The following is an 11861-nucleotide window of genomic DNA, read 5'->3' on the forward strand; positions in this document are numbered from 1 at the left end:
ACCCAGGAGGAGGAGGGCTGAGGGGAGGTGGACAGAGAGGCCCAGGGGTCTGTCTGATCCAGGAAGGGTGGGCCTGGTCACCCAGGAGGAGGAGGAGGGCTGAGGGGAGGCACGCAGAGGTTGAGGGAGAGCTTCTCAGCGGCATGAGGTCTGGTTTTCAGTTTCTGTGCTTGTTTACCTTCTGGGATGCCTCCTCTCTGTGCAAGGGGAGAGGCCCTCTCAGCTGTACAAGTCTATCTTGGGCAGTCAACTGAAGGAGTCCAGCAGACAGCTGGCTGGGAAACGGAAGTCTCTGAACAAGTGTAAGCACGGCCGTCAAGTGGATCCTGTCTCCTAGAAGCTCTGCAGGACAGAGCAGAACTGCCCCGAGGGTTTCCAAGACCATCAATCTTTACAGAAGCGGACAGCTTCATCTTTCTCCCTTGGAGCAGATGGTAGATTTGAACCACCAACCTTGCGGTTAGCTGCCCAACAATTAACTGTGCCACCAATGCTTCTTAATCGAGTCTGGACTGAAAGGAAAAGCTTTGAGGCCTTTAGTCCATCAGTAGAATTAAAGCTACAAGATGTCAAGAAAGAGACAACGACATCAATGACTAATCCAAACAACAGACCACACAGTCTAGCAAAGCAAGTAGCAGAAAGAGCCACGAAGATGAGGAGGTGAGTGAGACGGGGCCAGAGACCTGGGAGAGGAGGGGCTCGCCAGGCAGCCCTGGAGTCACCCAAGCAAGGCGTTCCCAGACCGGTGGCTGTCCGTAACTGGAGCAACACGGGCCACAAAACACGGCTGAGCCATCTGTGGATGGAAAGTGGGCTCTCTGTGCTCACCGATGCAGTTGTGTCATGAAAACGATGCTGTTACACACAATTACACACAAAGCTGGCCAACACTCCTGATGTGAGACAACACGCAACCTTCTGTGACCATACATGACATGATCCCACTACAAGTCCACTGCACAAGCCTGCCCACTCTCAGATTTAACCACTCACCCATAGCACCCTTCTCAGACCACCTGGTCGCCCAGTCCGAGGCTCTCCCATCACCAGCCTTGGAGGCCCCCAGCTGGACTCTCACCCAGCATGCAGTATGTGCGCTCCGCAAAACCTGTGCCTACCGCTTTCTGTCTGCATTATCCAGACCAATCCAGTGGGCCAAAGAATAAGTATTAAGAGAAAGACGCAGCTTGGTTTAGGAAGAAACATTTTGGACTTTATTTGCGCTCTAAGTTACCTGGAGACCCACAGGGCAGAAGGGCAGCAGCTCAGGTTAGCCATTAACTCCAATCTCCATCAGCAAATCAACGTTTAAACCGAGCTGCCCAAAGGTACTTACGGGCAGAGTTAGGGGAATGCAGTGCCTTCTCCTGGTGCCTACCTGCTGTAAGAACAATTAAGCCACCAAAAGGGTCAGGTCACTTTACAGGACAAAATTCCCCATCTCTAACAAATCTATGACATGAAAGACTTCAGAAACAGAATAATGCACAGTTTCCCTGAAAGCAGGATCCAAACAACTCCTAAAAAGACATTTTTTTACAACAATTAAGAAAGTCTGCCCATGGACTCAGTATTAGATGCTATCAATGCATTATTTATTAATTCTGTTCACGTCATAATGACATGCTGGCCACGTTTTTCTGGTTTTGTGTGTAATTTTTTTTTTTACTGGGAATTGGGTGAGGGTTTGCAGGGCAGATCAGTTTTTCCATTCAACAATTTGTACACATTTTGCCCCATGTCCCTGATGGCAATCCTGAGGCTGCTTAATGTTTCGGAGAGATGCTTGAACATTTATGAAAAAACAAATGTCTGAAATCAGCTTTTTAAATACACCAGGAAAAATAAAACCGGTAGTAAGAGAATCAATGCAAAAACATCGTCCCAACATCAATGAGAGTGTGGCAGAGTACTCGGGACATTTACTGTACCGTCCACTCTGTGTGTCCACACCAGAAATCTCCCAGAATGCCAAGTATGAGGGGTATTGCTGTTCCCTTGCTTTTATGACAATAGTCAAGGCACCTCGGGGAGGAGCTGGAGTTCATCCTGCTTCATTTCGCCTTCACATCTTTTCCTACTGCTCCCCAGAGCCCTTCCACCTTGCACGTTAAAAATAATCCAGGATGCGTGATGTGGTGGGACCGGTGGGAGGGAAAGAAGGGGGGGCAGCTCCAGATGGCAAAGCCCTGGAACGGCCCATCTTCAAGGCCACGTCCATCTGAGTCATTGGACCCAAGCCTGGACGAACGGCAGGAAGGACGCTTACAAGCTTCATCACTGAGAAGAGTACGCCCCCCCCCCACTCACACACACACACTAAACATCGACCAGGATCATCGGCGAAGCTGGATAGGTTTCTCCACTCCCAGATACAGAAAAGACGATTTAAAATAATAATAATAATAAAAGTTTTATTGTGTATTGTGTGATAGTTACATGAGGGGAAAATCAGTTTTACATTCATTCTATCATATATCATTTCATTGCCATGGTTACCATCCCATCCATGCATCATCCCCCAACCAAAGGGTATACCCTACACGCCCCCACCCCCCCACAGTCCTCAGCACACAGCCCCTCGCCCTCTCTGGATCTCAAGTCCTCAGCCACTCCATCTCTTAACGTCATCCTCTCTGTCTCCATCTCAGGCCTCACTGCTTCTCTGGGTGGGGTCCCACTCTCCGCTCTTCTCCACTGATGGTCCCAGGGCCCTCCGCTCCTAGACTGAAAGGTTAGTCACTCCCCTCCTTGCTTTAAAATATCTGCCTTTACATGTCCAGTCCTCACAATCAGTCCTGATAACAATTATTCACCCTTGCATCCCAAGGGACCCATCTGCATTTCTTTTCATCAGCCCTTCCTAGACAGGCTGGGTACTACTCACTGGAGACTCTACCATCCTCCCCACCCTGTGGATCTAGCTAGGTTCCCTCTTGAAAGCTTGTAAGCCAGTCACTTCTTACCTTTGTATCCCTCCCCCCATTTTGGGTAGCCGATGTTCAAGTTGCCCATCCCTATCTACTATTTGCGTGGAGAGGGGTGGGAATAATTCTTGCAGCAGGGATTTGTTTCCTCTTTTGAGCTACTGCATTTATAGGTGTAGATCAAGTTGTATCAGATGATGCTTTTTTCCTCTTCTTTCTTTTTCAGTTGAACTCTGTTCATCCAGTCATTGAAGCCAGGTCAAGTGGGTATCATCTGCAAGTGTGGGTGTTCTTGCGTCTGTCCGCCCTCTTTTTATTGGCTGGCTGCCCCGCTCTCCATTCTAGTCCTCTGTGGCTGTGTCATTGACTATGTGCCCATGAATCCCCAGGTCCTGCCTCACTGCTGGCCGACCAGGTCTCCACCTGGGTTCACAGTCGTCTGCTGAACGATGCGGGGCTTAGCTCGCCACTTCACTGATGGTCTTTGGTCACTTCTCTTTATGGGTGACGTGCATGGTCGCCAATCAGAGCATGTATTTCCATTGCATCTTAGTCTTGGAAGAGGATTTGCACTGAGAGGACCCAACAACTTGCCTTGATGTCTTCCGGGCCAGCAACTTGTTCTTGTGGTAACAGTCGGACTGCCCTTACTGTTCTGTATTTTTCCTGTAGGTCTAGGAAAGATGATTTTAAGTCATCTCCACAAAACATGGACTCCTGGCATGGTGCTGTGGGCTATTGCGCTGGACTGCAAAGTCAGTTTGAACCACAAGGTTGGCGGTTCAAGCTCACCAGCCACCCCTCGGAAACCCTATATAGGGTCACTGTGGGTCGGAACTGACTCCACAGCACTTAACAACAACACAACACGTGAGCCACATAGCCATCTGAATAAAAACCAATACTGCTGCCTATCCACTTCTGGTGTGGCGCTGTATGTTAATGCACCAGACTGCAAAGCCATTTGAAATGCAAGTTGGCGGTTCAAGCTCACCAGCTGCTCCTCAGAAACTCTATACAGGGTCGCTATGGGTCAGAACCAACTCAATGGCACTTCTCAACAACACTTCGTAGACCTGCCAACACCTGTTGTTGTTAAGTGCCGTCAAGTCAGTTCCGACCCATAGTGACTCTGTACAGGGTTTCCGAGGCTGTAAATCTTGACGGGAGCAGAAAGCCTCATCTTTCTCCCGTGAAACAGCTGGTAGTTTCGAACTACTGACCTTAAGATTCGCAGCCCGATTCATAACCACTACACTACCAGCGCTCCTGCCAACACCTAGAGCTGTGGAAAAGATGGGCTTCAATATTCCATTGCGCCACCAAGAACTTGGAAACAAGAGTTAGTCAGAAACACAAAAGGCCTAGGGATGGGTTCTGAGATGAGAGCAAGAGGCTCAGCTTCCAAATGAAAAGACAAAATGAAAGTATTTCATAATCACTAAAATCATGTTGGACACCTGATATGAGTGGGACTCCTGGGCCAGAGGAAACATCAAAACAAACTGAGATAAAGGGCAGGGGAGACTCCTCATTCACAGGCGAGAGGTGGCGATGGCTGGGCTTTCAGAGGCAGCAGCGGGGCCTCCTACCTGTGCCCTCCCCAGCTGGCTAGAACCAGTGCCCAGGGGGCAGCATGTCCAGACACAGCTCCCTAGGAGGCGCCCGGCCTCTCAGGTTTCTGCACACCTCGTCTCCTAAACCCAAACACCCACTACTGCTGTCAAGTTGATTCCGACCCACAGTGACAGAGGAGAAACAGGGGTTTCAAAGCTGAAGAGCTTTACAAAAGCAGACTGCCTCATCTTTCTTCTGTAGGGTGGATGGGGGTTCAAACCACAGACTTTCTGGTTTTCAGCCAAGCGCTTTTAACTAATGCAACACCAGGGTACCTTAAGCCTACCCCAGGCCGACATTTCTCTCTAGCTGTGTCAATATACAAAACCAGAATGGGTGAAATATGAGGGTGCTTTAAAAAATTCTTGAAAAAAATTCATTATCTTTCAATTCCATTCTTCCAAAAACTTTTCGTAGCCTCCCCTTGAAAAACTCCTAGATACAAATGCTGGCTGAATCTAAACAAACATGGTCATACCTGAGTTGCTGACTGTCACCTAAAAGGGCTCATTTCACCTCCCACCAGGATGGGGGAAAAGGCTTGAGGTGAGAAAGAGAGAAGGGGAGGACAGATGGGAGGGTGGGGGGCCTGCCCCAAGGCCATGTCTTCTTCACATTCACACCTGCAGCCTACTTCACACCTGTGGTCTAATTCACACTTGTAGTCTAACACCAGGTCACAGCAATCTTTAACTAGCTGGCAAGGATTTGTACCAATCTCTTTCCCACCCCTGAGAGAAGGGGGGCCCTATAAAACAAGACAAGAGACCCAGGGAAGCAAAACTACTTGCGGTGGGGTGGTTGTGGTAGGTCATTTCACCAACAAGTGTACACTGGCAAATAGGGTTTTAGTTATTGGATCTGTAAAACGACACCTCCTTAAACTGTTCTCATGGAATCTGCCAACCTGGTTTGGGATCATTTATGAGAACATATGAAAGAAAAAAAACAGCTTTTCCACTTTCATCACAAAAGAGGACGAAGCACTGGTTAAGTAAAGGATCAAAGCTGGTGAGTTCTTTCCTACAGAGAAAACATGGTGCCTGGACTGAAGGCAGGATCAGCGAGGTAATTACGTCTCAGATCTGCGTTTCCAGCAAGTCCGGTGACCAAAATTGCGCTCAAGGTGTAGCAACTGTTGCGGGAAAATACGGTAGGACCTGGGTCTCCAAAGATCAGGAAGCTCTGAAGAGACAGAGGGGGAAGAGGCAACACTTAAAGGCCAGGTAAAGCCGGGCAGGTGGGGAGCAGACAAACGAGGTTACAAGTTCACATGGGGAAGTTTCTGTCATCCATGAAATACATTAAACATCAGGTAGGAGGACCCGGTTGTGAAGAGCCTGAAGGAAAGGCCAAGGGATTTAGAGAGGATCGAACTCCAACGGAGCACTGACAGGTACGGATGAAAACAGAGGTCTGCTCTGGGCTCTCTCCCTCCAGAGGCCGGGAGATGGGGTGATGATGAAGGGGGCCTGGGAGAAGGCGGGTGAATGAGTTCACCAGCCACACGCTGTGATGACTGATGACTGATGAGAAGCAGGGCAGGGTGACAGGTCACCATTTCTCGGTCTGACCCCAAAGCAGTGGAGTCTGTTCTACAGTGTCACCTAAGTCAAAACCACAGCTGTCCTAGAAGAAGTATCACAGAAACCAAGTCACCGCCCATCTTTCAAATGTCCACAGAGGATGGACAGATTCCTTGTCCTTCCTTCTCTCATACAACTCTGGTTCCCTCCCATACCGAACCCCCCCCCTTCACTTCCTGCCATCTTCAACTGCCTTCATTTTTCCTTAAGGTCTTTTCTTAGGCAGCCATTAACATCCATCATCGGGGTGGGTGGGAGACTAAAATTGTTTTACGTTGTAAAACTTGTGTTCAATCTCACCCAAGTCTCTCAGAATTACTCTCCAGTTGCCAGTTCTTCCCGGTGGGATCCTATCTGAGGCCATAAACCCTTTAAGGCCCAGTCAAGATATCCTCCTGGGAAGAGTCTGAGGATGACCTGATTTGCCAGGCCGCGTGGAAGGATAGAGAGAATACTAGACTCAGCATCAGAAGATCTCTACTGCTAATTAACGGTGTCAGCTTCTACTTCTCCAAGTCTCAGATTCAGAGTCACTCAGAGCCTGCAACGCACTCCTCTGACCTTCCGTTCCTCAGTTCATCTAACAATTCCACCAAGGCCTGCTGAAAAACGTTTGCTTGTTTAAATACCATTTTTAATTCGAATGAGTTCATGAAAGTATTAATGGGATTTCTTGATGCAACCAGTATTTTAAACCAGTCACCTGCCAGTCAACTCTGGCTCAGGAGGATCCCTCTATGAAGGGATTGAAAATGTTCGTTAAAAAATGAAGTTAAAAGATAATGGAATTTCCCCACAATTTTTCTTGGATCCTTCTCGTATTACAGAGTAGAGCTGAGCTCCATCTGGGTTTACATTGGCTATAGTCCTCAAGGGAGCCTACCACCATTCTTCTTCCACGGTCTACTGGATAGGTTCAAGCCACCAACCAGTATAATGACACAGTATAATGACACAAGATACTTTTCCATTAATTCAACTGAAGAGCAATTCATGTATTTGATGCCCACTGTGTACCTATTTTTATCAGGCAACTTCTATCTGAGCAATTTTCTGGCAATCCTAAATCACAGTAAGACCCTTTGTTAAAACAAACAAAAAACCCCATTGCCCTGGAGTTGATTTTTGACAGAGCAGGACTGCCCCATTGGGTGTCAAAGGAACTGACCACTTCATCTTTCTCCCTTGGAGTGGCAGATGGCTTTGAAACACTGACTTTTTGCTTCGCCACCAAGCGCTTAACTGCTGCATCACCAGGACTCCCGAAACAAACCATAGGGCATTAGGGTGAGTGGATGGAATTTTCTCTCGTAACAGTCTTGCGATCACCCAACTCCCCCCGCCACACACAAAAAACAAAAACAAAACCCTGCCATTGAGTTGACTCTGACTCTTAGCGACCTTCCAGGACTTCTGAAGCTGTCATCTTCAAGGAAGGACACTGACTGCCAGCGGCCCACTTAACCCACTGCACCACCAGGCCTCCTTTTCTCAGCATAGGACCCTGTCAACCAGGACTTGAATCCCCCTACCCATGCCCATGACCTCAAGGAGCTCTGGTGGCATAGTGGTTACGAAACGGGCTGTGAACCTCACGGTCAGCAGTTCGAAACTACTAGCCGTTCTGCGAGAGAAAGATGAGGCTTTCTGCTCCTGTAAAGATTTATAGCCTTGGAAACCCTGTGCAGGGTCGCTATGAGTCGAAACCGACTCCACGGTACTTAACAACAACAACCCATTACCTCATGCCCCCACTCCTTGTCCCCATTCACCTTCTGAGGAGGCTCTGACCACCACCAACGTGAATCTCCGAGGCCTGGTTCTCTTTCCCGGACCCCACGTTCCCTCACTCCAAAGGTGAGGGAAGGACCTTTTCAGAGAATTCTATTACTGGTGGCTTTCTCACCACAAGGAATAAACTGAAACATGGGAAACACTGAGGACTTTATGTCAGGCAAGCACAGTCAGAAAAAGGGGCAGATGGCATCACAAAAACCACCAAGGGCAAACACTCCTGTTTCTGTCTTATTCGGGAGAGAAAAAAGGAGCTTATTACATTTTCAGAGTAAAGACTAGTTTCTAACAGCCCCAACAAATTAACCACTGCTTCAAAAGGTGACTGGATTTGAAAAGACTGGGGACCAGCCTGGCTCAGAATCATGTGAATTTCCAGTTCTTGTGCAAACCTATGAGCAAAATCAGCAAGAACCAGGCCTCTGAAACCAGGCCACATTGGAAACACAAGTTCTGACAAGACACAGTCAAAACACCTCTCAGTAAACTTAGTGCCTGGAGGAGACCACCTCCGCCTCCTACTGCCAGGCTGCATCGAGCCTTTGAAACGGCGCTTAGTGTTTCAGAGATACAATGCAGTGAGACCTGTGAGAGCCGGAATGCGGGGCTTGCCAGTTTTCCACCTTTGACAGGGTGTCGTCTCACTGCCTTTCTATGGCTTCTTTTACTGGCAGATACTTACTTGCGTTTTCCTTCTCCGACAAGTTTCTGTCTTACACAGGTTCCGGTTTTTACCGTCTTCATGGTCCCAGCCTCAGAGAGGCAGAGGCTCAGCTTCATACAATGCTGCCTTTCTGCTCCCCCCTCATCCCACCCACTCCCTTGTCACCCCAAACTCCCACCAGAAAGAGAGCTGAACAAGGGAGAGGCCAAGATTACTCCCCAGCTGGTAGACTCGCCTGTATCCTAGATCCAGAGAGAAAAGATGAAGCAGATCAAATTTCCCTCTAAGAGAAATGCCCTAAAAGGTGAACTGAGGTCAGAGGGCTACTGAGAAGCTGAAAAAGCACGAGTGAACTGAGGCCACAGGGCGGGAAGACTCCAGTTGGCAGCGGGTGGTGGGTGGGGAGGCTTGAGGCAGTCACATGGGTGCTGTTCTAGGAACACCTGCTGTTGGGGCCCCAGAGCCCCAGGAAGCCGACTCCCTGCCAGGTCCTAGGGTCAACCAGTCCCAGCCCACATTCCAGGGATTCAGCGTGATTTTCTCCCTCTCTGCACAAGTCAACGCCTTCTCAGGCAGGGAACAGGGAACAGGGCTTTGCTCCATACAACCAAACTCTCCTCTAGCACATGGAACATGTAAACGCAAAACAGGCAAACCAGAGGCTTTCCAAAACTCTTAACACCTAAAATACCAGTTCTAAAGGAAACAGAACTGAAAACCCGCAACCCCAGCCTTCCTGACCCGAAAGAAACTCTCACACCCAACAGGGATAATGGATGAGACTCGGGTCTGTGTCCTTGCAGCCGACTCAAGTGGGCAACTCTGCCAAAACCAGCCAACCATACACCCCACATGAGGCCTTCTTCTGTGTCAGATGACACCCAATGAACAAAGCTCAGCAAATACACAACCCTCGGCACCTAACTCAAAACGCTCTCGGTCCTTGAGAGGACAGGGTGTTTGTTTTTTAAACTACGTACTTCTGTCTTCTGCGCTGATGTGGAGAAATCTACCAGGCACACAATGTGGCACAAGACGACAGATGCCAGAGGACCAACTGGACCTGTGCGTTTATGTGATGGACAGAAGTGGGTAAAGCCACCTTGGGCACTAGAAGTCAGGCCTGGGGGTGGCCTTCGGGGCTGAGAGGAGCCTGGGGGGACCTCCAGCAGGGCTGCTGGTGGGCTCTCCTGGATCCAGGTGTCTGCACAGGTGTGTTCCGCCTGAAAGCTTCCCATCACGCTGTATGCCAATGACAGAGACACTCGTCTGTACCCTAAGCTGCTGCTGCTGCTATGAAATGCTGTCTGGTCGGCTCCGACTAAGGCACTGTAATGGGAGGGAGGGAGCCCCATACTGATTTGGAAGTGACTGGAATAAAAGGGTTTTGCTCGCATTTTTTCTTGTTCGTTGCGTATCTAGGGAAATGGTTATTTCCAGCTCAAGTCTTCAGGTCAGTAACAATGAAAGTTGAGATATTAGGACGATCTGTGGCATTCTCAAGAAATTTGTAAATGTGACATAAGGGGAGAAAATTCATTTCAATAAAATCATCTGAATAGTAAGGTCTACTCTCGCCCACGGTGGTGTTCAGTCTAAGACAACCTAACGTAAATCCCCCCCTGTGACCATAACACCCTTCTGAACGAACAGAGAGGGGGCTGGAAAGAACACTTCATAGCTTCTACTTCAATTTTTTTTAAAAAGCCACAAAATCTGGAGGAAGAAGTAGTTAGTCAGAATCCCACTTCTGTGTCCTCAGATGGAAAATTAACTCAGCTTCATGTAGCTCCCTAAGAACATTTTAAAAAAAACACAAATGTGCCGATCTGATTTCCAAAAGCTTACTTTCGGAAAACATTTCCTACACTTCATAAGCATAAAACCAACACATAAACGAGGAGCCCCGGAGACAGACAATCAGCTAAACATAAATTTACAGATCATCAACATCCAACAACAAAAAATAAGCAGGCAGGGAGAACACTGAAAAGTACTTACAGCCATAATTAATTCAAAGGGGTGTTTATACACCCGCACTGGCGACTGGTATTTCTGCACCATGGTTGTAGGAGAATCACAATCCACTCACACCTACAAAAGAGAAACAGATGAGGCGGGCAAACAAGTCAATGAAACACACTTAGAGGCGACAGATAGGAAACGTCGAGTACAGAGAAACCCTGTGGAGGGTTTCCAAGGAGCAGCTGGTAGGTCTGAACCGCCGACACTGTGGAAAGCAGTCCAGTGCTTATCCTACAACGCTACACCAGGACTTAATAAGTCACAATTCTATGCACACAAAAAATCCAGGAAGTACATAACATATGTCAAGGGCCCAAACCGAAAACCAAACTCATTGCCACCAAGTTGCTACTGACTCATAGCAACCGTGTTAAGCAGGGGTGGAGAAGGTGTTTTCTGCCAAAATTTATAACATCATTAACGGACCATACAAAACTATCAACTGAAAACTTAGCCTGCTATATTTGGTCAAACATTTAAAAAACTCACCCCTAATGTGATGGCTGAACCGACTCCACAGCACATAACCATCAATATGATGTTTTTCAGGGCCTTATACAGCCCATGCGCGGGCAGGACGCTCCCCACCCCTGACTCAGGCCTGCTACATGTTTCTCTCATAGAACCACTCTCAGGCTTGCACCACTGGCCTCTCACTTAGCAGCTGGACTCCGTTTGCAAGAGCAGGAGAAGTAATCATAAAGAAAGGGTAAATAATAAAACAATAGGGAAAAGTGATGACAGGGACCAGCCCCCCCACCTGATGACAAACTGGAGACCCTGCCCCTCCTCTGCATCCCAGCATCTCTCAAATGGAGGCAGCAGGTCAGGTAACCTTGGAGATTTTTACAGCTTTGAAATACCAAGATTCCACAATTCTAATAACCAACAGGAGGTCTGGTGTGGCACCACAGGATAAGCACCTGACCTCAAGGTCGACTTGAAAGACAGGGTCAGTGGTTCAAACTCAGCAGCTGTTCCTCGGAAACCCCATACAGGGTCCAGGAGTGGGAACTGACTCCACCTCCAATTAACAACAATACCCAACAAAGGGGAGCGTACTGGCTCCGTAGAATAAGCATTGCACTGTGAACCACAAGGTCAGCAGTTCGAGTCCACCAGCCACTCTGAGGGAGAGCGATGAGGTTTTACAGCCTCAGACACCCTATACAGGGTCACTAAGAGTCCGAACCGACTAGGAAGTACTTAACAACAACCAAGAGACCCACTTCCCACCATTGAGTC

General features: G+C 48.4%; 1 protein-coding gene across 2 annotated transcripts in view; it reads right to left on the minus strand.

Moving 5' to 3' along the window:
- The window catches only part of SEC14L1 (SEC14-like 1 (S. cerevisiae)), a 63626-nt gene extending 52971 nt beyond the window's left edge, over nucleotides 1-10655 (minus strand). For both annotated transcript variants that reach the window (XM_006869541.1, XM_006869540.1), the window contains exon 1: nucleotides 10593-10655. In XM_006869541.1, the coding sequence (XP_006869603.1) occupies nucleotides 10593-10655 (63 nt within the window). The remainder of the gene's footprint in view (nucleotides 1-10592) is intronic.
- Nucleotides 10656-11861: the final 1206 nt, after the last annotated feature.

The sequence above is a fragment of the Chrysochloris asiatica genome, unplaced genomic scaffold (genome assembly GCF_000296735.1).
Source record: "Chrysochloris asiatica unplaced genomic scaffold, ChrAsi1.0 scaffold00132, whole genome shotgun sequence".
In the NCBI taxonomy this organism is placed as follows: domain Eukaryota; kingdom Metazoa; phylum Chordata; class Mammalia; order Afrosoricida; family Chrysochloridae; genus Chrysochloris; species Chrysochloris asiatica.